Source organism: Leuciscus leuciscus, assembly GCF_965113295.1.
Source record: "Leuciscus leuciscus genome assembly, chromosome: 3".
Lineage (NCBI taxonomy): Eukaryota > Metazoa > Chordata > Actinopteri > Cypriniformes > Leuciscidae > Leuciscus > Leuciscus leuciscus.
In genome coordinates this window covers 38,659,462-38,683,964 of record NC_138727.1, presented here as the reverse complement: position 1 = coordinate 38,683,964, position 24,503 = coordinate 38,659,462, and the positions used below count along the sequence as shown (strand labels likewise).

Sequence of the window (24,503 nt, the reverse complement as noted above, 5' to 3'; positions counted from 1 at the left end):
AAATAAGAGACTCTGCAAACTCTATTATTTTTAAGCCTGAATGAGTAATGGGTTATTTCCTTAATACAATAGTGACTCTCAGTTGTTTTCTATCAAAACACTCCTCAGAGGATTCTTTTCAACACCAAGCACTGGGTACACAACACTAAATCAACACTTTTAGGGGTGTCATGCACTTCTTCCTCTTCTTTTTTCTTTTCTTTTTTTGATTAGCCACATTATCAATCCTGGTACAGAAAAAAAGCGTTTTAACTTCACAGTAACTCTTATAGCTCTTATAAGAGCTAATTAGCAGACCTTTATACTGTATAGAAAAGAGCCGCTTTGACATTTTAAGTTTGATAGTTGAAAGCAAATTATCTGAAGAAGCTGTGACTCAATTGGCCGACTAAATTTAGTCAATGCCAATGTCAATGTCAATGCATTATTCCTGATTCCTTTTTACCTTCAAGACATATGCAACTTAATTTAAGTTTAATTGAGTATGACACTTCTGAACACATCCACAGCACAAGACCTCTCCTTAATCATTACAAGAGAAATCACTAAACTCAGGGAACAGTTAGGGCATATGCATGGGATTGTGGGTAAGGATAAGGAATGTTCTCCTCCAAGGCTTAGCAGGGACAGAATTTCCACTGGGGATTCCAGCCAGACATTTAGTCACTCTCCAGATGTTACAATTCAAAAGCCAACACTGAGACTTAAAGAGATACTGTGCTACTGCAGTCAATAGTGACTGTAGGCTCCGCTGTAGGCAACTGACTACAATGACAGGCTTACTTTTCTATTTTACAGTGGGCTGAAGAGCAAACAACCCACTAGAAATCAAGCTGGGACACATTAAAACTACTTACACAGTAGGAATGTGTAATGCATGGCTGGCTATGGCAGAGATATCAAAAACCATTCATTTGTTCAAAAGCTAAAAAGAATGCATATGTAAAGTTTCTGACATAAAAAAAAAAAGAAGAAATTCAGAAGAACTTTAAGGCATAGTGCAGTCTCTGTATTGTATTATACTGTTTTCGTAATGTTTCAGCACTCCTTACTTCAAATGCATATTTGTGCCTTTTATTTGAAGCCAAAAATAGAGATGCTGAAAAAACAGAGGGATGCGATGGCTAAAGACATCTGCCTCTGAAGTCAACCTTAAGCAGATTTACAAACTCTATTTGCAAAATGGACTGCTGAGGACCGTAGGGCAGGGATTGGCTTAAAGGAATAGTTGACCCAAAAATAAAAATGTTGTCATTACTTGCTCACCCTCAACTTGTTCCAAACCTGTAGGAGTTTCTTTGTTCTGATAAAGACAGTTGACGGCAATCATTGAATTCCATAGTATGGGAAAAAAATACTATGGATGTCAATGGTTGCCGTCAACTGTCTGGTTACCAACATTATTCAAAATATCTTCCTTTGTGTTCAGGTTTGGAACAACATGAGGATGAGTAAATGATGACATATATTTAATTTTGGGGCGAACTATCCCTTTAAATTTAATAAAATAAAACAAACAATTAATATATCACTTTAAAAAGCACATTTTGTAATGTCTATAGTGCTTTACTCATCTGCCTCAAAAATGTAATGTATTTGAATTATCTCTATGTCAGATTTTCTCTTCATGAATTAGCATATTATTAAATTAATTTGATCAAAAATAATAAGAACCCTAGTTATAATGACAGAATAATAATGAAGAGTATATACATAACTGTTCAAAAGTATGTCTAATACTTTCTAATATAATATAGAATATACATTCTAATATGCTGATTTGGTTCTCAAGATGTCTGTCTTCTTATTATCAATGTTGAAAACAGCTGTGCTGAAATATTTTGTGGAAACCGTGACAGGATTCTTTGATGAACAAAAATAACATAATTTATTTGAAATAAAAATCTTTTGTAATAATACAAAAATCTTTATTGTCACTTTCAATTTAATGCATCCTTGCCGAATAAAAGTATTAATTTCTTATAGTTCCCACACTTTTTAGTTTATATGCCACAAGTGACTCAGATGGATGATGGTGGTTATGCCATAATGAAGGAACAGCAGTGATCATTTCAATCCACTCCCGTCTGATTCAGTAGGAAGACCTGTGGAGTCGATGTCAATTTAGGGACACCAGACTCCGGGCAAACCCACGCTCCTTCCTTCCCTCAGAGCACCAAATGATTCAAATGCACGCAAACAACAGATGGACGTTGCCGTCTCACTCACAGATCAGAAACTAGTTAAACGAGCAGCCGCACAAAGGTTAGTTACGATATTTTACAGGGAATCACATAAATGGACGATGACCTAAAAATAAAAACGAGAGTAATATGTTTGTGATGCATATTAGTTATGCTTGGTGACTAGTTGAGACAATCTCACTAGAATAATATTAAATCTTAAAAACAATGGTTAATTTTTTTTTTAAGTCTTATTAAACAACAGTTTTTTATAAAACTGAAAACAATATATATTGTGATGTTTTGCATGTGTTCTATGCTGCGTTAACGCCATGTCCTAATTACAATTCTGTATGCTTTCAAAATGCTTTGCAATACTTTTGCAAAATACTGTATGCTTTCAAAATGCTTTGCAATACTTTTGCAAAATACTTTTACCCCATCATTTAAAGCGCTAAAACCAGCTGTCAGATGTTTTCGCGCCACTCCCGGTTGCTGAGTAACGCGCGTGAGTTTGACAGCTGCCTGTCAGAGTGACTCAGTCGTTTTTTAGGATTGTATAATCTAGTAAAAGAAATGGACAAATACAAGCAGTGTGTGGACAGTGCACAGTAAAAGTGTACAGCGTGTGCGCAGCTTTCATAATACGATACATACATTTAATTATTTATTTTTTATTCTGCAATTTTGCACCCCGTCCAGCAGATGGCGCCCCAGGCAGCCGCCTGTGTCGCCTGTCGGCAAAGCCGGCCCTGATGTCATACTGCACAGCGCCGCTTCAAGTCGAACATACCTTAAATCTGCAGTGGTCAGGTGATACAAGCTGTAGCTCTCAGAAAATGATTTAGTTTACACGTTGTAACTACAAGTTCTATAAGCATGTGAAGACTCATTACAGTTCAGAATGAACGCACCTCTTGTTTGGACTTTGAGCAATGTTCTCAGTTCAGTTTCCAGTGTTTTCTTTGTTTCATGCTCTTCTGTTGCCATGGTTTTTGATTTGCCCTCATGTGTCTCACCTGTGTCTTGTTAATTATCTTGTTTAGTCCCTAGTGTTTCTGTGTATATATAGTCCTCAGTTTCAGTTGTTCTTTGTCCGTTATTGTCTATTTTAGTGGTTGTTCTCGCCGTGTTTCTTGATAAGTTCGTATGCCTGAACATGAACCCTCACAAAAAAATTATAATAATACATTCATAAATTTCCATTAAAACATGATTTAATTTATATATAAAAAAAAAAATCTAATTATGTTTAGTTAGTTTCATGTCATTTTTTTGGTGATCTATCCCTTAAAGTTTTAGGTTTCACTATTGCGGGGATATTTGGTCTCTACTCTGTAGGCAAAACCTGACCTGACACTTACATGCTTTCAATACAACACAAAAAACAAGACTATCCAAGGAAGCAGAGTTTAAACTAATGTTTTCACCCACCGCTATCCTTCTAGAGCCTTTGGTACTGGTTGTTTTCAGCCTTGTCCTTTAAGGCATTTTAGTTTTCCACACACAGCTCTTTTCGCATATCTTCTGCATGGCTGAGAGATTACAGACTGGTTTAACCCTGAGGCAAATGCAACAATCTAGTGATTTTCCCAAGACACATCCCAAACCAGGCTGACTCCAACATACCCATGGCTCACAGCAGATAAAAGACATAAACTTGCTGCCCTGCCGAACATAAGATATATCTGCAAAATGGCTGGTGCCAAATCTTAGATCTCATACTTCAAAGTTTCAAGTAAAACTACACTTTATTTAGCACCTTATTTTGCAACGCAGAAGTAAGCTATTTTCTGTGAACGTGTGCAAAATCTGTTTAATTAGTCACTATAGGTAAATATCTCGAATTTGAATCCAAAAATAGAGATTTGAATACAAGATATGAATACAACACAATGTATGGCAATACAAGAAAAGAAAGCAAAGCAGCATAATGGACCATTTTTGTACAGCTAAAATAACTAGAAGTGGATGAGATCGGAAGCCTCGACAAGTTCAAGTTACAAAGTGCCCTTACATTAAAAATAAGGTAAATAAAACAGACATTTTGGCAACAAGGTGACTGTCTTTACGAGTGAGTCACTGAATCAGTCATTCAACCGATTTGTTGAAAAACACTAATTAATTCAGGAATAAAACACCACTACTTTGACACTATTGTGAAGTATTACATTGTTTTCTAGGACTATATAGAACCTGACCAAAAAAAATCAAATGACTAGTGTTTGCATAATATTTTTAATTAAATGAATTGCATAATATGCAAATTAATTAATACACAAAAATGATTTAATTATATTATTTATTTTACATTTTAAAGTTAGTGCTATTTTTAAATTATAAACACATTGATATACAAGTATAAAAATAAATAATAACTGTAAGAAAATTTGCCTGATGAGAAAACATTAATATATTTGTGAAGTCATTGTGAAGGCAAAATTCTGCTGTCCCGAGACTTACGCAGTGCTGGGGGAGGAACGTCGATCGGACACTTGGTACATTCCCCTGGATGGCCCAGAGATACTGGAATTTCTCTATGAGAGAAAGAGTGAGAAATCAATTGAGAGTGTGTGAGAGAGAAAGATGCTTCAAAATTTCACTGAACACATCTGAGATACTGCAGCTCAACATCAGCAGGTAAATATAAATAGAAGCAAAGCAGATAGAGAAGTTTAGGGTAGAAAACTAAGAGAGATTCCTCAGAGAGATACAGTACATGGGAAAAACATGTCATATTTACGTCAGAACTTTATTGACCGTTACCACTTTGTAGGTTTGAGGATTGAGGTTACCACTAACATGCTTTAGCGTCAATATTCATGCTTTATGAGGACTAGGTTTAGTCTGGGTCAACACTGATAATATGTTTCAAAACTCTCTGAGTACAAAATAGCAGCAGTTTTCTTAGCATCACTGATTAGTCATTTAGCTATTTTTATGCAAATTGGCTTGCCGTACACTAATTACATGGGCAATCCCCCTGGTGCAACCTGCGGTTTTGTGCCTTGCTGAAAGACTCAACCAGGCCAAATAATTGGTGAAATTACACCAAACCGTTTCCTGACAATCATGCTCACCTGATCGATTGTGTCAGTTTAACAAATCCACTGAAAGCCTTGTCAAAGGGTAATGCACATTTCTTGCTTTCTAATTTTTAGAGAAAATATAGTCTAAAACAGTGTTTATTTAATTTCAGCCATTCTATGTAAATTAAACATTTTGGTAACACTTTTCAAAAAGGTTCATTAACACCAATGAGCAAAACATTTGTTACAGTATTTATTCATTCTTTGTTAATTGTAGTTAATAAAAATGCAGCTGTTTATTGTTTGTTCATGTTAGTTCACAGTGCATTAACTAATGTTAACAAATACAACCTCTGATTTTATTAACATATTAATAAATGTTGAAATTAATATTAACTAAGATGAATAAATGCTGAAGTATTGTTCATTCTTAGTTCATGTTAACTAAGGTAGTTAATTAATGTTAACTAATGGACGTTATTGTAAAGTGTTACCAACATTCAATAACAATTGCATTTAAGGGCTCATTCACAATTGTAGGATCTCAAAAAGCAGTGAAATATGGTTATTTTTCTTGTTGTTATGGTGCTATGAGTGAAAACAGCCTGGCCTACATTGATTTTCCTGTAAAATTCTGAAAATAATACTTCAGGTGTTTTAGGAAAAACAAAACATATTGATCAACTACTAATGACTTTCATTCATCAGACGTAGGTATTAGACTCACCAATCTCTTGCAGGAAATAGGAAAACTGTGCCTTTAAATAACTGCTCTAGCTGGTTAGGTGATACACCAGAGGAAATATGGGCCAAGCAAGGTGCCATAGTGCTGACAGGCCACACAAACATTCACAAACACACACTGGGCACACTGCCCGCAGAAATGGGACAGAAAGGAAAAGCAGCACTATTGATTTCACTAGCAATGCACAGCAAAAAAGGCTGGCTGGGATTGTGGGAAATGCTTGAGATGAGAACAAGAAATGTCTTGCTTGCTTGCTTTCTTTCTGGCTTTTTCCTGTTGTCATAACCCTGCACAGTTCATATCTATGCTCTAATTTAGGCCAAATGTCCTGAATCACAGCATGCATGCTCCTGAAACACTGTTCCCTTCTTCTGACATCACTGAGAGTACTTCCTCTCCAGATAGTAGGAGACTGGAAGGCTGTGGCTGGCATTTGGGAACACAGGCTGTGTGTGAACTCAAGCTGAGTCAACAGTGCTGTACATACAATATGAGTGAATGACAAATGTAGATTGCTGTTTCCATGGTGACGAAGGGGTCCCCAATGATGTCAGAGCAGGGTGCTCATGTTAGGGTGTTGCCTGAATGTGCCATTCACAGTCAATAACAAGCCTAAAAATGGTGGTGTGAGTAACTGTGGCGTGCACACATACACACATTGAATTTTGCACAACACTGGCATACAGTATATACAATTTTTCAATACTGTAAAAGATTCTCTGGAGCTTCACCGACCAAAGGTTAGCATTGATGAGCATTTAGTAAGAAACATTTCCTGAGTGTTGCATTAAGATTTATTTATCTCACAGAAAATTTCAGACAGAATTACAACCATGACAAAGCACTTTCATGCAATTTTCACTGCCTACCCTCAACCTGTTATAAAGAAGATCATGCATAATTCTCTAAAATATATGTCTCAGCATGCCCAGGCTCTAAAGTGGGAACACGGACAGTGTTTTTCTGGATGTGGTGATAATTGTCGCTGTGTCCACAAGAAAAAGTCTTCCTTCACTAAATCAGATTTTATAAAGCCTTAATCTTAAAAAAAGGGCTTACTTTTTTTTTTTTTTTTTTTTTGTGTATTCACTTATAGCTAATAATGCTAATAGGCTAACATATTTGGCTGATTACATAATCTTTTTGACTCTTGCAAATCTTTCTACACATACAGTATAAACCACCATTCAAGTTTGGTGTCGGTACTTTTTAATGTTTTTTAAATTAGCCTTTTTTATCACCAAGGCTGAATTTATTTGAAGTAAAATCAGTAATATTGTGAAATATTATTACAATTTAAATGACACTTTTCTATTTTAATATATTGCAAAAAAAAATAAAAAATTATTCCTGCGATGGCTGAAGCTGAATTACTCCAGCCTTCAGTCACATGACCTTCAGAAATCATTTTAATATGCTGATTTGGTGCTCAAGAAACATTTCTTATTATTATCAATGTTGAAAACAGTTGTTCTGTTTAATAATTTTGTGAAAACCATAATACATATTTTCCCAGTATTTTTTGATGAATAGAAACTTAATTAGAATGGACGTTTTGGTGAAAATTGTAGAAGTCAATCTGTTACTTTCGATCAACTTAATAACTTAACTTTATCAATAAAAGTACTTTAAAAAATATGCGAACGACTTCTAAATTTCAAGCCAATTTCATACTTATTTAATTTAAGCTTTGTATTTGTACAATAATTAAATAATTCACATGTAATTCGTCATCAAATGTGAAGGTAAATGTGAAAACCCAATGACTGTATTACTCTCCAGGATTGCACCTTGGGCACATATACTTATAAAGATAGTTGTCTCTCCTTTTTTCACCTATGATGTCTTAAAATGGTGCCTCCATAGGCGGCTTACTATGTTTAAGAGAAAATATTTTATACCTTTTCAAATGTAGTTCCTATAGTTGCATCACACTGACATTCATGACCACAAAATCCACACTTTGCAATCAATATATTGATTTGCATTTTTAACAGCTTTTTAGGATCAAATTGAATGGTTATTCTATGTAGATATCAAAACAGCTAGCGATTCAAAATTATGGATTTTTCATTGATAAAAAGCCCAGTCACATTAAAATATGCATAAATGACTACAAATACAGGTGTAATCTCTGAATCTCTGAATGTTCAAATGTCAAGTTTTCTTTTGTCTCTTTCTCTCAGTTACCGTACCTGTCGTCCATTATGTTTGGATCCCTGCAGACTGCAGTGTCCCAGGCTGCCGTTGGGGGTGGTGGCACAGCTACTGATAATCTGGAGCTGTTTCTCAGCACGGTCGGCCCGGTCCAACAGCTCCTCGATGAACTGCTGAAGACGCAGTTTAGCATTGGCTTCACGCGCAGCTGTTTCCTGCAGGAACTGATCGATCTGGGACACCTCTCTGAGTGAGGAAGAAATGAATGGAAAGGAGAAAGAAATTTGTGAGAGTTACTATTAGAGAATTTAGTGATAGCTTGTCAGTTTGATCAATGCATTAAGGAGTATTGAGTCTGTAACTCTAAATATATGGTGGTTTAGTGTGGTGTATATATGACCTTATGGACCCCTACCAACAGCGTTTCCTTTATATATTCATATTATGCTCTTTTACAGAGTCTTAATTTTGTTTTTAGAGTCTACTAGAATAGGTTTTCATGCTTGAATGTTCAAAAAACTAAAATTTTGACACATTTTACATTGTTGCAGCCCCTCTCTTTCCAGTTTGTTAGTAACACATGAAGCCCCTCCTTCCGAAAAGCGCAATGTGCTCTGATTGGTCGGCTGGACCAGTGTGTTGTGATTGGTCAGTCGATTCAAGTGTGTTCCGGATCCGGAAATACCACGCCCCTTACCATAACTACTAACCCAACTCAACCAGGCCTCACTCCCTTTTTTGCATATGTCTTGGGCAATAATTATTTAAATGAGGGATATTGTGACGTGTACGTTCCCAGAAGAAAACTCAAGACTACAATCGAGGCGTTTAGGAAGTTCAGAAACAGTGCTTACTGACATAGAGAATAACTCCCTTTGGAGTGACTTTGTGCTTTGTAACTTTGCAGACCTTTTTAATGCCAAACAGCAACATTACACACATTACACACTATAGAAAGTTGCAAATGTAAAAATGCACAACAGGTCCTCTTTAAAGGACTACAGACCATCTAAATTTAGAGCGGTCACACCTTGGCAAATGGGAAAGGGGAATCTGATACCACCTTCTCCCTCTCATTTGTCCCTTTTCTCATACTTGTTTATCTCCTCCAGAATTCTGCAAATCCCTGGAGTGTGCGTACAGCCAATGAAAGCACGACAACTGTTATCTCTGTGTAGGAAATGTCTCTGTACACATAAACACTGGCTTGCGCCTCTGTCGACACCATCACCTCAGCTATTCTAAGCTTCTCTCACACTCTTAGCAGATTCTCACACAGTTGGACTTTTCATATTCATACGCCAACAAAATCATATTTTGAGATACCGACATCTTGAGTATTTCATCAACATAGGTTGCAAACAACTTACGTCACAGGACAAAGTGAATATGCAACAGTTCCTGCGCTCAAGAAAGAAGCTTTAATTATCCACAAAAATTAAAAGCGCCATTTTATAAAGCAGGAAAATGAATGTGCGTAAATGTGATCTCGCTGCCATTTATGTAATTGTGTAATCTCAAATGATCTTTTAAGTAAATAACAATGATAAAGATCAGGCTCTATTCAATTATCATGTCAGACAGACTGTAGTCTGCAGTGCAGCCTTTTTATAATTCATGGATCTGGTGTACATCACATTAGTTTCTCTAGTGCAACAATTAATCATAGCAAATCAAGACTTATGTCATGATCAGTAGTGAAAAAATCAGGGACAAAAAGGCACAGTGAAAGAAAATAAAAGAGCAGAATTGATATATGTTCTTTCCTTCTTATTGTTTTAAACATTGACAAGGTTGTAAGGATTTATTAAAGGTGCAGTAAGCGACTTCTGAGAAACGCTGCTGAAAGTTGATCTGACCAAAGCACCAAAACACACCAGTAGCCAATCAGAAGTAAGGGGCGTATACACTCATTAGAGGGGAGGTGTCGGTTTGTGTTTGTGAATTTGTGGGCGGAGCTATCAAGATGGGTATATGGGTGTGTTAGTTTTGGTGATTTCAAATATCAACAGTGTTTATCAGAAAAAGCTTACTGCACCTTTAATAGATGATCTAATGCTTTGAACAAGATAACTAAATTGAGTTGGAATCAGTGTTATTATGCTAATTAAAACTAATAAACTACTAAAATTCATTTTCGGAAATTAAAATACAGCTGAAATATAATCAAATATATAAAAAAAATTAAAAAAAATTAAAAAAAATTAGAAATGTACCGTCTGCAAATAATTTAAATAAATATGTTTGAGTTGTACTAAAATTAGAAAAACTGAAATAAAAATAAATTAAAGCTATATTAAAATGAGAAAAAGCACATGAAATGGCTAAAACTTAAACTAAAAGAAAAACTTAAACTAAAAACGGAAAATATGAAATTAAAATCTGACTTGAAATATTAATAAATACAATAATAGCAGTCCTCTGTAAGTTTGTGGGTAATAGTATATTAATAACACTAACAAAATAACTGCTTGGAATAGATTTCAAGTCATGCGGATCATTTTTATGTTGCCTTTTTGAAGCATGAAGGCTTCAGTCCCCATTTATTTTAACTTCATGGAAAAATAACATTTTTTTTTATTTTTGTTTTTTATCTCCTTTTGTGTTACACAGAAGTCACATCAGTTTAAAATTACCTATCCTAGGGGAGAATACATTTTCATGTTTTTGGCTGTACTGTTCCAATTCAAAACAGGCAAACTACAGTTCCCTTTCGAAAGGGAACTCTACACTACGTCAGAATGACGCTATGGGGAACGCCTCAGGCGTGACAGGTGTCTGAAATAAATATCAACTCACGTCAATCATGTTGACCGGCGACAGCCCGTGAATCATCAGCTTGATTGATTAACGCGCGACCTGGATGTATAAAGGGGAGCCTTGCACACATGACAACATCTTTTCGTCTTCAGGGACTGTTTGTCTGTTTTGAGAATATCGCTGAAGCGCGCGGGAGGCTCTCGAGAGAGCCTCTTGTGCAAACTGTGAGCGTTTTTCATTTAAAGATGCTCCGCTCTCGTCGGACCCTTTTCTCGAGGGAGGAGGGTTCAGCATCTGAGCCCCTTGGTGCGCGCGATCTGTGAAACAATACTGTTTGGGTACGAGGCGTTCACAGTCAGTTCCTGAGTGTTCATTAAGAAATATCTCGGCGCGCGTGAGAAAAAAAAAAAAATTCTGTGCGCTGTCGGATGTTTCAACCTCGCACCTGTTGACTTTCTTCTCGAGGGATGAAAGCCAAATATATTTTAACGGCTCGTTTCTCGCGCTTGCCGGGGCAGTGTGTAGATTACGAGAACGTATGTTAAAACAGTATTGTCTGGTGATTATGGCTGCATTTAATTCTATGAATTAAAATGATGGAATATTATCTGACTTTTAAGAAGTTAGATATTTAGTAATTCAGCCTATCATCCAGATCGCGTTATCCAGTGTTTTTGGCTGCATTTTAATTGAGGAATTAAAATGATGAGCAGTGAACAAAAAGAGCAGGTGTAATTCTGGTCTTTTTGTAAAATATGAAATTAACATATTTCTGTTTCTTTTCAGACCACGTCTCCTTTTTTAGAGTCTGGGGCAAAATGTTGTGGGTAAGAGAGTAAATCTAAAGATTTCTTCGATGGTCAGGTAGTAGGTCTTATCAGGCCTCCTTGACCAGACAGTCCCCATTTTGCAACCGGACAGCGCTTGGGCCTCCCTGAGGTGAGCTCCCAGGAATTGACTGTCAAGGAGTAATGTGGTTATCAGGTTATAGGCCTCACTAGGCCTTCCTGAATATGAGCTTCCACATACTATGGTTGAATGAGCTCCCACATATTATGGTTATCAGGTTATAGGCCTCACTAGGCCTTCCTGAATATGAGCTCCCACATACTGTGGTTATCAAGTTATAGGCCTCTCCAGGCCTTCTTGAATATAGCTCCCATATAATGTGGTTATCAGGTCATAGGCCTCACTAGGCCTTCCTGAGTATGAGCTCCCACATACTGTGGTTGAATGAGCTCCCACATACTGTGGTTATCAAGTTATAGGCCTCACCAGGCCTTCTTGAATATGAGCTCCCACATACTGTGGTTATCAGGTCATAGGCCTCACTAGGCCTTCCTGAGTATGAGCTCCCACTTACTGTGGTTGAATGAGCTCCCACATACTGTGGTTATCAAGTTATAGGCCTCACCAGGCCTTCTTGAATATGAGCTCCCACATACTGTGGTTATCAGGTCATAGGCCTCACTAGGCCTTCCTGAGTATGAGCTCCCACATACTGTGGTTGAATGAGCTCCCACATACTGTGGTTATCAAGTTATAGGCCTCACCAGGCCTTCTTGAATATGAGCCCCCACATACTGTGGTTATCAGGTCATAGGCCTCACTAGGCCTTCTTGAGTATGAGCTCCCACATACTGTGGTTATCAGGTCAGAGGCCTCACCAGGCCTTCCTGAATATGAGCTCCCACATACTGTGGTTGAATATGAGCTCCCACATTCTGTGGTTGAATATGAGCTCCCACATACTGTGGTTGAATATGAGCTCCCACATACTGTAGTCGCCAGGGTATAGGCCTCACCAGACCTTCCTGGTTCTGAGCTTCCACATGTCAGGTTACAGGCCTCACCGGCCTTCTTGAATGTGAGCTTCCACATACTGTGGTCATCAGGTTACAGGCCTCATCCGGCCTTCCTGAATGTGAGTTCCCACATACTGTGGTCACCAGGTTACAGGCCTCACCGGCCTTCCTGAATATGAGCTCCCACACACGGTGGTCGCCAGGTTACAGGCCTCGCCAGGCCTTCCTGGTGATGGGCTTCTACATGTCTGGTTACAGGCCTCACCTGGCCTTCCTGAATGTGAGCTTCCACATACTGTGGCCGCCAGGTTACAGGCCTCACCCGGCCTTCCTGAGTATGAGCTCCCACACACCGTGGTCGCAGGTCTTCCTAGTTATGAGCTTCCTCATGTCAGGTTATAGGCCTCATCCGGCCTTCTTGAATGTGAGTTCCCACTTACTGTGGTCACCAGGTTTCAGGCCTCACAGGCCTTCCTGAGTGTTAAGCTCCCACATTCAGTGGTCACCAGGCTTCAGGCTTCCTAAAGGCCTTCCTGGTTATGAGTTTTCACATGTCAGGTTACAGGCCTCTCCAGGCCTTCCTGAATGTGAACTCCCACGCACTGTGGTCGCTAGGGTTTAGGCCTCACTGGTTGTGAGCTTCCACATGTCAGGTTGCAGGCCTCATCAGGCCTTCCTGAATGTGAGCTCCCACGCATTGTCCATCAGGTTATAGGCCTCATCTGGCCTTCCTGATCATGGGTTCCCACATGCTGTGGTTGCCAGGTTACAGGCCTCACCGGCCTTCCTGGGTACGAGCTCCCACATGCTGTTGTCGCCAGGTTAGAGGCCTCACCAGGCCTTCCTGGATTCGGACTGGCATAAGTACACGCACTTTCGTTTTGTTTACTTTCTAAAATCCATATTTATGGTAAGGGTAATGCGCTTCCGCTTCATTCCCTTTTTTACGTGGCTCAGACTCCGGTTCTTCACCTCGAGTCCCACTCTAAATGCGTCTTGTTGTCACTATGTTTTACGACAGACGCCTCCCTTTTAAGCTATCTCCCACATTCTGTGGTTACAGGCCTTGTTAGGCCTTTCTGAAGGTAGCCCCACATTGTGTGGCTGTCAGGTTACAGGCCTCTCCGGCCTTCCTGTAAACAAGCTCCCACTTACTGTGGTCGCCAGGTTTTAGGCCTCACAGGCCTTCCTGAGTATGAGCTCCCACACACCGTGGTCGCAGGTCTTCCTAGTTATGAGCTTCCTCATGTCAGGTTATAGGCCTCATCCGGCCTTCTTGAATGTGAGTTCCCACTTACTGTGGTCACCAGGTTTCAGGCCTCATAGGCCTTCCTGAGTATGAGCTCCCACATACTGTGGTCGCCAGGCTTCAGGCTTCCTAAAGGCCTTCCTGGTTATGAGTTTTCACATGTCAGGTTACAGGCCTCTCCAGGCCTTCCTGAATGTGAACTCCCACTCATTGTGGTCGCTAGGGTTTAGGCCTCACTGGTTGTGAGCTTCCACATGTCAGGTTGCAGGCCTCATCAGGCCTTCCTGAATGTGAGCTCCCATGCATTGTGTCCATCAGGTTATAGGCCTCATCTGGCCTTCCTGATCATGGGTTCCCACATGCTGTGGTTGCCAGGTTACAGGCCTCACCGGCCTTCCTGGATACGAGCTCCCACAGTCTGTGGTCGTCAGGTCACAGGCCTCAGGGGCCTTCCTGAGAATGAGCTCCCACTTACTGTGGTCGTCAGGTTATAGGCCTCACTAGGCCTTCCTGAATATGGAGTGATGAAGTACATGCACCTTTTACTTCATCTATTTTTCTTAGACCCATGCTTATGGTAAGTCACACGACTAACGTCCTGTGTACTTTCTAAAATCCATTTTATGGTAAGGGTCATGCGCTGTACGCTTTGGTCCCTTCCTATGTGGCTCAGACCCTGGTTTTTCACCTCGGGTCCCACTCTAATTGCGTCCTGTCGTCACGTATATTACGACAGACGCCTTTCTCTAGCTAACTTCCACACTCTGATGAGCTCCCACACACTGTGGTCACCGTGTTACAGGCCTCACCGGCCTTCCCGAGTATGAGCTCCCACATGCTGTGGTCGCCAGGTTACAGGCCTCATCAGGCCTTCTTGGATTCAGAATGGCTAAGTACATGCACTTTCTTTCATGTACTTTCTATAATCCTTATTATGGTAAGGGTTGTGCGCTGTACGCTTAATTCCCTTTCTGAAAATAAGCTCCCACAGGTTGTGGTCCCCAGGTTACAGGCCTCACCGGCCTTCCTGATAGGAGCTCCCACATGCTGTGGTCGCCAGGTTAGAGGCCTCACCGGCCTTCCTGATATGAGCTCCCACATGCTGTGGTCGCCAGGTCAGAGGCCTCACCGGCCTTCCTGAAGGTAAGCTCCCACATATTGTGATTGAATACAAGCTCCCCCATGTTGTGGTCGCCAGGTTAGAGGTCCTACCAGGCCTTCCTGGAGGTAAGCTCCCTTTAGGCCCTCACAGGCCTCCTCAGTGTTTTGAAACACAAACACTGGGTAGATCCATGGATCGAGTAGAGAAACTCCCCTCGCTGGCAAGGGTTGTAAAGCACTATGCTGAGTCATACTCTCCAGGATGTCCCGTCTCTGAGATCCGGGCTGAGTGGTTCACTGCCTGCTTCGCAGTCCCTTGGGTTGGATGCCTTTCTAAGGCAAGTGTCCAGAGGCTCTGTCTTCGGACAGACAGGAAGTGGCCAGACTGTAGTGTCTTATGTAGTGACACCAGGTCAGGCCTGCCTGGTGGCATTTCAGGTGGCACGTTCCCCTGAATAGTGACTGTCTGGGGTTCCCTCGGGTCCCCTAGCCACATTCCCTAGAAGGGACCCTTTCTAGTTTGAATTGTGGTCCTAGGCCTTTGAGCTGGCCCAGGTAAACCTTCCCTTAAAACTGTGAGGTTTTCTGTGGTATCCCTTAGCTTGGGCGATGACCGTAGGGAATGCTGTCACTGACAGCCCAGACCTGAGGGCATGCACTCCCCTTAGCATGGTGGCGTTGGTATATCGTTCCCCATAGCGTCATTCTGACGTAGTGTAGAGTTCCCTTTCGAAAGGGAACGTCTCAGGTTACGACTGTAACCTATGTTCCCTGAGAACAGGGAACGAGACACTACGTCTTCCTGCCATGCCTCGGGGCCTGCCTGCAACAGTCCCTTCAGACGATAGGATGCTGTCATGTGTGCAAGGCTCCCCTTTATACATCCAGGTCGCGCGTTAATCAATCAAGCTGATGATTCACGGGCTGTCGCCGGTCAACATGATTGACGTGAGTTGATATTTATTTCAGACACCTGTCACGCCTGAGGCGTTCCCCATAGCGTCATTCTGACGTAGTGTCTCGTTCCCTGTTCTCAGGGAACATAGGTTACAGTCGTAACCTGAGACGTTTTTCAGTATCTTGTGTAATCACTTCTTAATCGACTGCTATCTATTCATACGCCTGCAGTATTCTTACTGTAGTATAGGTCAATCATGTTTGTAGGAACAGAGACAAACAGAGTACTAGGTACATAACAGAGAGAATAACAGTCAATCAACACAGTGTAAAGGAGACTAATTACAGGCCCAGTAATGTGGAGGCTGAGCAGAGCAGTGTGTGTTCACTGTATGCTATACCACACACACACATCTGTATACATGATGTCTGCCTCTGCCCCACACTGTATTGTATATTCAACTCCAGTAGTGACTTTTCAGTAATTAAAGGGCTGGCACCTAATTTCTTCGGTCAGCTTGATAAATCTGTTTATCTACCCATAATGTGTTTGGCCTCTCAAGGGAAAGTAACACTGTGATCAGTGTGTGTTTGTATTAAAGGCCCCATGGAATCAAAATTTCCGTTTTATGATTTTAGTCCATGTATATAACTGAGAATATACTATTTATAAAAAAAATTAAATAAAAAACATATGCATTTTAATAAAATAGTAGTCTTTCTCAATGATAACAAGCAAAACCTTGACCACTTAAGCCCAAAGTATACTAGGAATTTTATTTATTTTAATTTCGATTTTAAATTGGAAGCAGCAGTTACCCTCTGCTTATTCACCATGATAAAATGAATTAATAATGAAATGTATGAATATATCAATACAAAACAGTTGACCACCAATATGTCTGAAAGAAAAACATAGGTTTTCTGGGGTAAAGGCCTGTTCACAGCAAGAACGATAACCATAAAGATATAACTATAGGAGATCGTGTTGGTTAATGAGAAGCCCACAGCAGTTTTGTTGTCTGTCGCTTTAAATGCTCAAGCTCAAGGATGGATTCTGATTGGCTGTCATTGTTTTTATCGTTCATCAGCTGGAACAAAATAAGTTCTAAAAGTGATTCCAATAATATCGCTTCTTTGTGTTGTTGTTATCCTTATAGTTGTGGTGTGGACCCTGCTATTCTAAAAAAAAAAAAAGAAACTATATATTTATCGTAATAGTTATCGTCCTTGGTGTGAACGGGCCTTTTATCAACATAAATAATTATTTAACTATTATAAAATAATCATTTGTAAAATTATTAATTATTTGTAATGACTTATGTAGAGTTAAAAAATAAGGTTTTAGTGGAAAAATATTGGTAATTCTCACTTTGTTTTTCACTATTCACTGACGGACCAGCTGCAAAAGTTGAAATATTTCAATGTATCCAAAGCTCAAATCAGATCCGAAAATTCAGCATATGCAAATGACTACTCTTCATTGGAAATAAATGACTTCTGATCTGTCATTTGTCAGAGATAGTGGAAAGGCGGCTTAAAGGGAAAGTTCACCCAAAAATGAAAATTCTGTCATCATTTACTCTCCCTCAAATTGGTTATGACAACTCTATATGATCTCAACTCTAAAAGAACATATTTTTTTTTTAAATGTCGGTAACCATACAGTTGATGGATAGTTTTTTTCATACTATGGAAGTCAATGGGGCCCATCAACTGTTTGGTTAACTTCAAAATATCTTCTTTTGTGTTCAGCAGAAGAAAGAAATTCATACAGGTTTGACACAACTTGAGGGTGAGTAAATGATGACAGAATTTTCTTTTTGGGTGAACTAACCCTTTAAAACTTGTCTAAACAGACATTTTTACAGACACAAATTTAAAAAAGGCCAGATGCCGGCAATTGATTGGCCTGGTCGATATGCAATATGTATAGGTTTAAAGAGAACACGAGTGGCATAATCAAGCAAGCACAATTAAATAACCAAAACAACATGACATATTTTAGTATTTCTCCCGCAGTCTGCCTTAAAGGTACAATATGCAACATTTTCTGCCGCTAGAGGGCGCTACATTCCAAACAACAACAACGGCGTAGCTTGATGACGATGTAAAGGAGCGTAGAATGATGGGAACTGTTGTTTTCAACTCCACCGTGGATGTAAATCAGTCAGACGGGAATCGAAAAATCATGTTCATGGATGTTCTATTTTTATAAATGTTGCGTTTAATGACATGCTTTTTGTGGCGAGGGGGGGGGCGTGGTTCAGCGCGGTCTGTAACGGGAGAGATAGAAACAAGACGAGCGGGACATAAGTAGGTCAAGTGCAAATGACGAACACCTGTGTCTGGCGGTGTCGGGGTGGTGGTGGCGCAATGGATAAGACACATGCCTTTGGTGTGAGAGACCCGGGTTCGAATCCACTGTGAGACACCAATGTGTCCCTGAGCAAGACACTTAACCCCTAGTTGCTCCAGAGGCGTGCGACCTCTGACATGTATAGCAATTGTAAGTCGCTTTGGATAAAAAGCGTCAGCTAAATGAATAAATGTAAAATGTAAAAATGTGTCTTTTTGCAGTATTATTGGCGTGGAGAGACCGTGCTGGAATCAGAGACTGGAGAGAAAATTGGACGCAGAGAAAGAAAACCGGTGGATCCGAGCTCTCATTTTTGAACTGTTTTGTGCCGTCGCCACAGTGAATGCGCGTTGTGCGCGACTTTTGTTTGTTTTGTTTTATTTTAATAAAGTACGAGTCCCAGTCACGCCGACGACCCGTCTTCTTCCTGACTCTTGAACCTCATCACACTTTTTAAAATGAATTAACAGCAAGAAAAGTAAGGTTTAATACTAAATTGTTTATCATAGATGTTACTGTATTTGTCGAATTCATTGTTGTGATAACGCTGCGCAGTTTTACGTGTTCTAAACAATTGTTGTAAAAGTACATTCGAACATGCCCACATCATTTGCCAAAATACTGATTAATCTTTATGTCTAACACATGTAAAATGTAAAATGATTTACTTTTAGCTTCTGACCAAGGCTGTATCTCAATACTAGTTTTACTTGATCTTAGTGCTGCGTTCGATACTATAGATCACACAATACTCTTAGATCGACTACAAAATTATACTGGTGTTCAAGGACAAGCACTAAGCTGGTTCAAATCATACCTATCTGACCGCTACCATTTTGTCTATTTAAATGGAGAAAAATCGATCATAACTCCAGTAAACTATGGAGTGCCGCAGGGATCTGTGTTTGGCCCTCTGTTATTCTCAATATATATGATGCCACTTGGAAATATTATAAGGAAACATGGAATTAGTTTCCATTGTTATGCTGATGACACTCAAATATATATTTCATCAAGGCCGGATGAAAACGCTAAATTTTCCAAATTGACAGAGTGTGTTAAAGATATAAAAGATTGGATGACGCGTAATTTTCTTTTATTAAATCCAGACAAGACAGAGGTAATACTTATCGGTTCAAAAAACCGCCCACAAAACCTCGCACAATACAACTTTAACATCATAGGATGTCCTGTTACTTTATCCGCTACAGTAAAAGACCTGGGTGTTATACTCGATTGCAACCTGTCTTTTGAAAATCATATTTCATATGTTACAAAAACAGCCTTTTTCCACCTTAGAAACATTGCTAAGCTACGTAATATGCTATCAGTTTCTGATGCAGAAAAGTTAGTTCATGCATTCATGACCTCGAGACTGGATTACTGTAATGCCTTATTAGCTGGTTGTCCTGCATCCTCAATAAACAAGCTACAGTTAGTCCAAAATGGCGCCGCTAGAGTTCTTACGAGATCAAGAAAATATGATCATATAACACCGATTTTATCATCACTGCATTGGTTACCTATAAAGTTCCGTATTAATTACAAGGTATTGCTACTGACTTATAAAGCCCTAAACGGCTTAGCTCCAGTCTATTTAACGGATCTTCTATCGCCCTACAATCCATCGCGCTCTTTAAGATCACTAAATTCAAGGCTTTTGGTCATACCTAGGATATTCAGAACCACCAAAGGAGGGAGAGCATTTTCACATTTGGCTCCAAAACTCTGGAATAGTCTTCCTGATACTGTTCGTTGCTCAGACTCGCTCTCCCAGTTTAAAACTAGATTAAAGTCGCGTCTCTTCAGCCAGGCATTCATATAATCCCACAGTTCAAACTACAATCCGGCCTCTAGCTCATAAATGCCAGAGGAGAACTGGCCCCCGACTGAGCCTGGGTTCTCCCAAGGTTTTTTTTCTCCATTAGGTCACCTGATGGAGTTTTAGGACCCCATTAGGTCACTTGATGGAGTTTTTCGGTTCCTTGCCACTGTTGCCTTTGGCTTGCTCAATTGGGGATATTTTGGGGATATTTAATTTAATTTTATCAATCAATAAATTCCTCTTGAAACAAACTTTGTTGTATTATTTAAATTTAATACTGTGAAGCTGCTTTGATACAATCTGTATTGTGAAAAGCGCTATACAAATAAACTTGACTTGACTTGACTTGACATGCTATATTTATTTACATGGCCATAAACACCAGACGTGATAAACAATGTCAATAAACTAAACACAAACTTAAAGCAATAATACTTTCCTTGCATAAACATAACTATTACCGAATGCTACATTTGGAAAATATTAAATTAAGCATGCTTTGTCGACAGAACCAGCTGCAATCAGTAAATAATAATTGTGTTCCATAACGACAGCACGAAACAAGCTAACGTTTGTTGCTTGATAGACGCTACAACTAGGCCTACAACTTCCGCATTTTGTCCAGGACTCGACGCAGTACGAGCGGAAACCGAGGGTAACGCGGATATGACGAAATTGACTGGCGACTCCCAGCTCCCCCCTGCTCTAACGCCCCGTTTCCTTGGTTAAAATCGCAATTTTCTCATTATTTAAAAATAGTTGGAAACATTTGGGATATTGTAAGTAATCAACTTAACAAAATATATAACACTGGCCTTGAGATTTTGGGATATTTTAATGCAAAATTCTTACATATTGTACCTTTAATCAAAACTCTCCTAGTGTAGCTTACAGTCTTGGAGCTGACTGAACCATCTTCACAGGGGAACATGAATACAAATTAAACCACCAGCCCAATAAGCTGATATCTAAACTCCAATAAGCTACCAGCAAAGCACGCTGAGAGTGGCAGCCTGGCTTTCAGATTCACACTGTGGAAATTCTAAGTTCGGCTGTTAGAAAGTGCTCTAGTTTGCGTCTGCTAATGAACTACTAATATGTCTCCAATGTGCACAAACCTCTATAACCAAGAACAAATAATAACTCAACTCGAGGTTTAACCTGAAATGTAAGACAGAACTCAGTCTGAGTGAAACTGACAGAGTGTGTGATAACCTCTGTGCCGGGTTACTGCCACACAGGCCTTATCTAAAAGCAACGGATTAAAACTGCTCTGATATGATGTTGCCGGTGTTGTGCAAGATACAGTCCTCCCAGAAACCAGCTTTGCTTGGACTCCAAAGGGGTAGCCGTTTCTAATGCCTGATCAAATGCATATACTGTTCTCATGATGTAGCTAAAAAAATTATACATTTGTAGCAGTGGTTATCAGACATCAGGTGGTGTTTTTATTGCTCAGAGTAAGTCTGCCGTATCATTCAATATCAATTCCCCTATGGAGAAAATGCCTGGGACTTTTACTTCCAAAACCAAACTGTTGCACAATGGGGTCTGAGAGACCAGATTCTATGGTGGTGCTGCTCAACCTTGCAAGACACCGGTGCAGCTGGCATACTAGGTTCAGCTTGTATTCAAAGAATAAAAATAAATAAAAAAACCTTGAAACCTTGATCTTTCAATGAATACATACTGGTTTCTGGACTAGTTTCCATGGGAACAACTATTGGTTGGCTGTCAGATAGGTCTTTAGACAATAATGCTTTTTTATTGCTACAGCAAAGAATGGATGAATAGTGCTCTGGGAGTTTTAAAGAACATTTTTACTAATACAAATGTCATTCAGATTATATTTACAGAAGGTGAGATGACTAATACAAGGTGTTATGGAATATCGGTTGCATAATACAGAATGAAATGAAATGAGTACAGATGCAATGAGTGAATATGAAAGTCAAAATAAAAAAAAATAAAAAAAAATGTTTTCTATATTGCATGCTATATTTAAAAAAAATGATACACCTATGAACTAGACATCCTAACTATTTAACTAGTCAGCTGTTAGACAACAAACATTTTAAATGTATAAGGCATACAAATTAGCTAAAACAAGACTACTAATTGACTGCATGAACGAATTTTCAGAACTGAAGTAAATTCTCTACAACTTACAAAGAGCAATTTGAAAATATCCGCATTTTCTATTTACGTTTGCAATGGCTGATGGATGCAGGCAGGGCATCAGAATCAAACAGATGATGTGGACTGGAAATAGGAGCCATACATCTGGCATTTAACATTCCTCCACACTAATGCAGTGACAATTATTTCAAGCGCACTTAAAAATAGCAGAGAAAGGGCTGATCAACAGCTCACGGTATTCAGAATAGTAAATGATTATGTAAGGCTGTAAGCAACACACGGTCCCCAGACAATATGAATGATAATTAGATACAAGAAACAGACGAAACAAGAGTGGTTAATGAGATGAAATTAGAGGAGGGTAAAAACAGGCTCTTGGAATGCTAGGAAGTATAAGATTATTAGCTTGACTAAATTGGTTTAGATCACAGTGCAGAGATGTACATGCTATAGAGTCACTCGGCCGACCCTCAAAATGCACAAAGAGATGTCTAGATGATGCCAACAAGCTCACGTCTTCAAATTGTGCCTGTCCTGTAATTTTGAGATTGGTAAGACAGGATAGGTCACAGAGAAAGACAGAGACGGCAGGAAGAGAACATTAGCAGAGATTTGTATGCAGAGGTGATTATATGAGCCCCCTTATGAACAGAATACTAAACACACACACACACACACACACAGTATATCGATCCGTCATTCACACAGCCCTCTTTAAGATGGATACCATAGGGCTGCAAGATTTGTAGGGAAAAATTCTGAATAAGATTTGTAGGGAAAAATTAAATAAAAATTAAGCTTCAGGTATTCTGTGCTTGTTAATAGTCAGGGCAGCATAATTTGGCCAAAATGATGTGATAAAATGATAATACAAATATTTATTATTATTATTAGAAAATAATATAAAACAAAATAATAAATATTATTGTAATATTTCACTGCAAAATAAAAACAATTTAAGAACAATTTTGAAATATATTTCAGAAAAATTATATATGAATAATAATATATGAATAATCAAAATAATATACATTTTATTTTACGATTCAACTGTAAAATTACTAATATTGCATGTTGCTTTCACAAATGCATGTTATAAGTGCAGTGCTCTCCACAGTGATTCGCTCTGAAACAAACAACGCATATATTTGACTAAACCGCAGAAATGGTTTTATTTCGATTCATCGTGCAGCCCTATACTATGGCAGCACAGATGGGCTCTGATTGCAAGACAGATAAATTAATCATGATCCACAAACCTACGTTTGCATAATAATGGCTGCCATGGACATTGGTTCTATGAATATTCACATTTAAAACAGCTGAAAAGGACATTGTGACACAAATGAGCATCCAATGAATTCAAGGATGATCTCTATAATATGGAGCATGCAAAAATTACTATGTCACATAACAAAGTAGCTGTTGCCAACAAAGCAAGCCTAGGCTTGAAAGTTTAAAAATGTTTTTAAAAGCCTTGATGATAAAAATTCAATCAGTTATCATAAAGCACACTAAGTCAAAATAGTCTGAAGGTCTGTGTTTAGCTTGAAAGCTCCAGAGGACATAAACACGATAAGCAAATAAAGAAAAAATCAGCAAGTGAGAGAAGAAGCCGGTCCACAGAAGAAGAAACAGAGATCAGACGGCGCTAACAAGATCGAGGTGACAGTGAGAGGGAAAAAAAGAAAGAATGGAAGAAGGGTATTGAGGGTCAAAAAACAGAGAGGTGAGAGAGAGAAAAGAGAAATGAGGCCTCTTTCTTTCTACCTGCCAGCGGTGCGTGACCGGTTTCTCAAGAAAGCTCTAATCCACAGGCAGCTACAAATCAATCACAGCGGGTGTATATTTCAGATGAAGTCCTGCTGAGAATATCCCACTCCACATGAGTCTCTAAACTCAGACCACTCCACAAGCTCAATTGGCCCTCTCTTTTGGACGTCTATGTTCAGTATATGAAACAAAACTCATTTTGGGAGAAGTGATATTTCATTTGAATCGGGGGGTAGAAAGTTAAGACCCTTTGTGACCACTTATGGCTTTAACCTGGGGCTTTAACAAAGGAAAGTGTCATTTTACAGTAATTTTGTTCTTTACAACCAAGATACCATTAAAAAGCATTTACAGTTAATATTGTTATTATGTCATGCTACTCTGATACTTGAAAACTATCATAGCAACAGCAACTGTCAGAGTATGTCATTTTCTGTTTTTTGTTTTGTTTTTGTCAAAAAGAAAATCAGATATTATTAAA

At 39.1% G+C, this 24,503-nt stretch overlaps 1 protein-coding gene across 1 annotated transcript in view; it reads right to left on the bottom strand.

Moving 5' to 3' along the window:
* The window catches only part of fbxo41 (F-box protein 41), a 64,468-nt gene that overhangs the window by 24,812 nt on the left and 15,153 nt on the right, over window positions 1–24,503 (bottom strand). The window contains exons 3-4 of the mRNA XM_082164845.1: window positions 8,153–8,360; window positions 4,647–4,720 (exon numbers count right to left, since the gene is read on the bottom strand). Coding sequence (XP_082020971.1) covers window positions 4,647–4,720; window positions 8,153–8,360 — 282 coding nt within the window. The remainder of the gene's footprint in view (window positions 1–4,646; window positions 4,721–8,152; window positions 8,361–24,503) is intronic.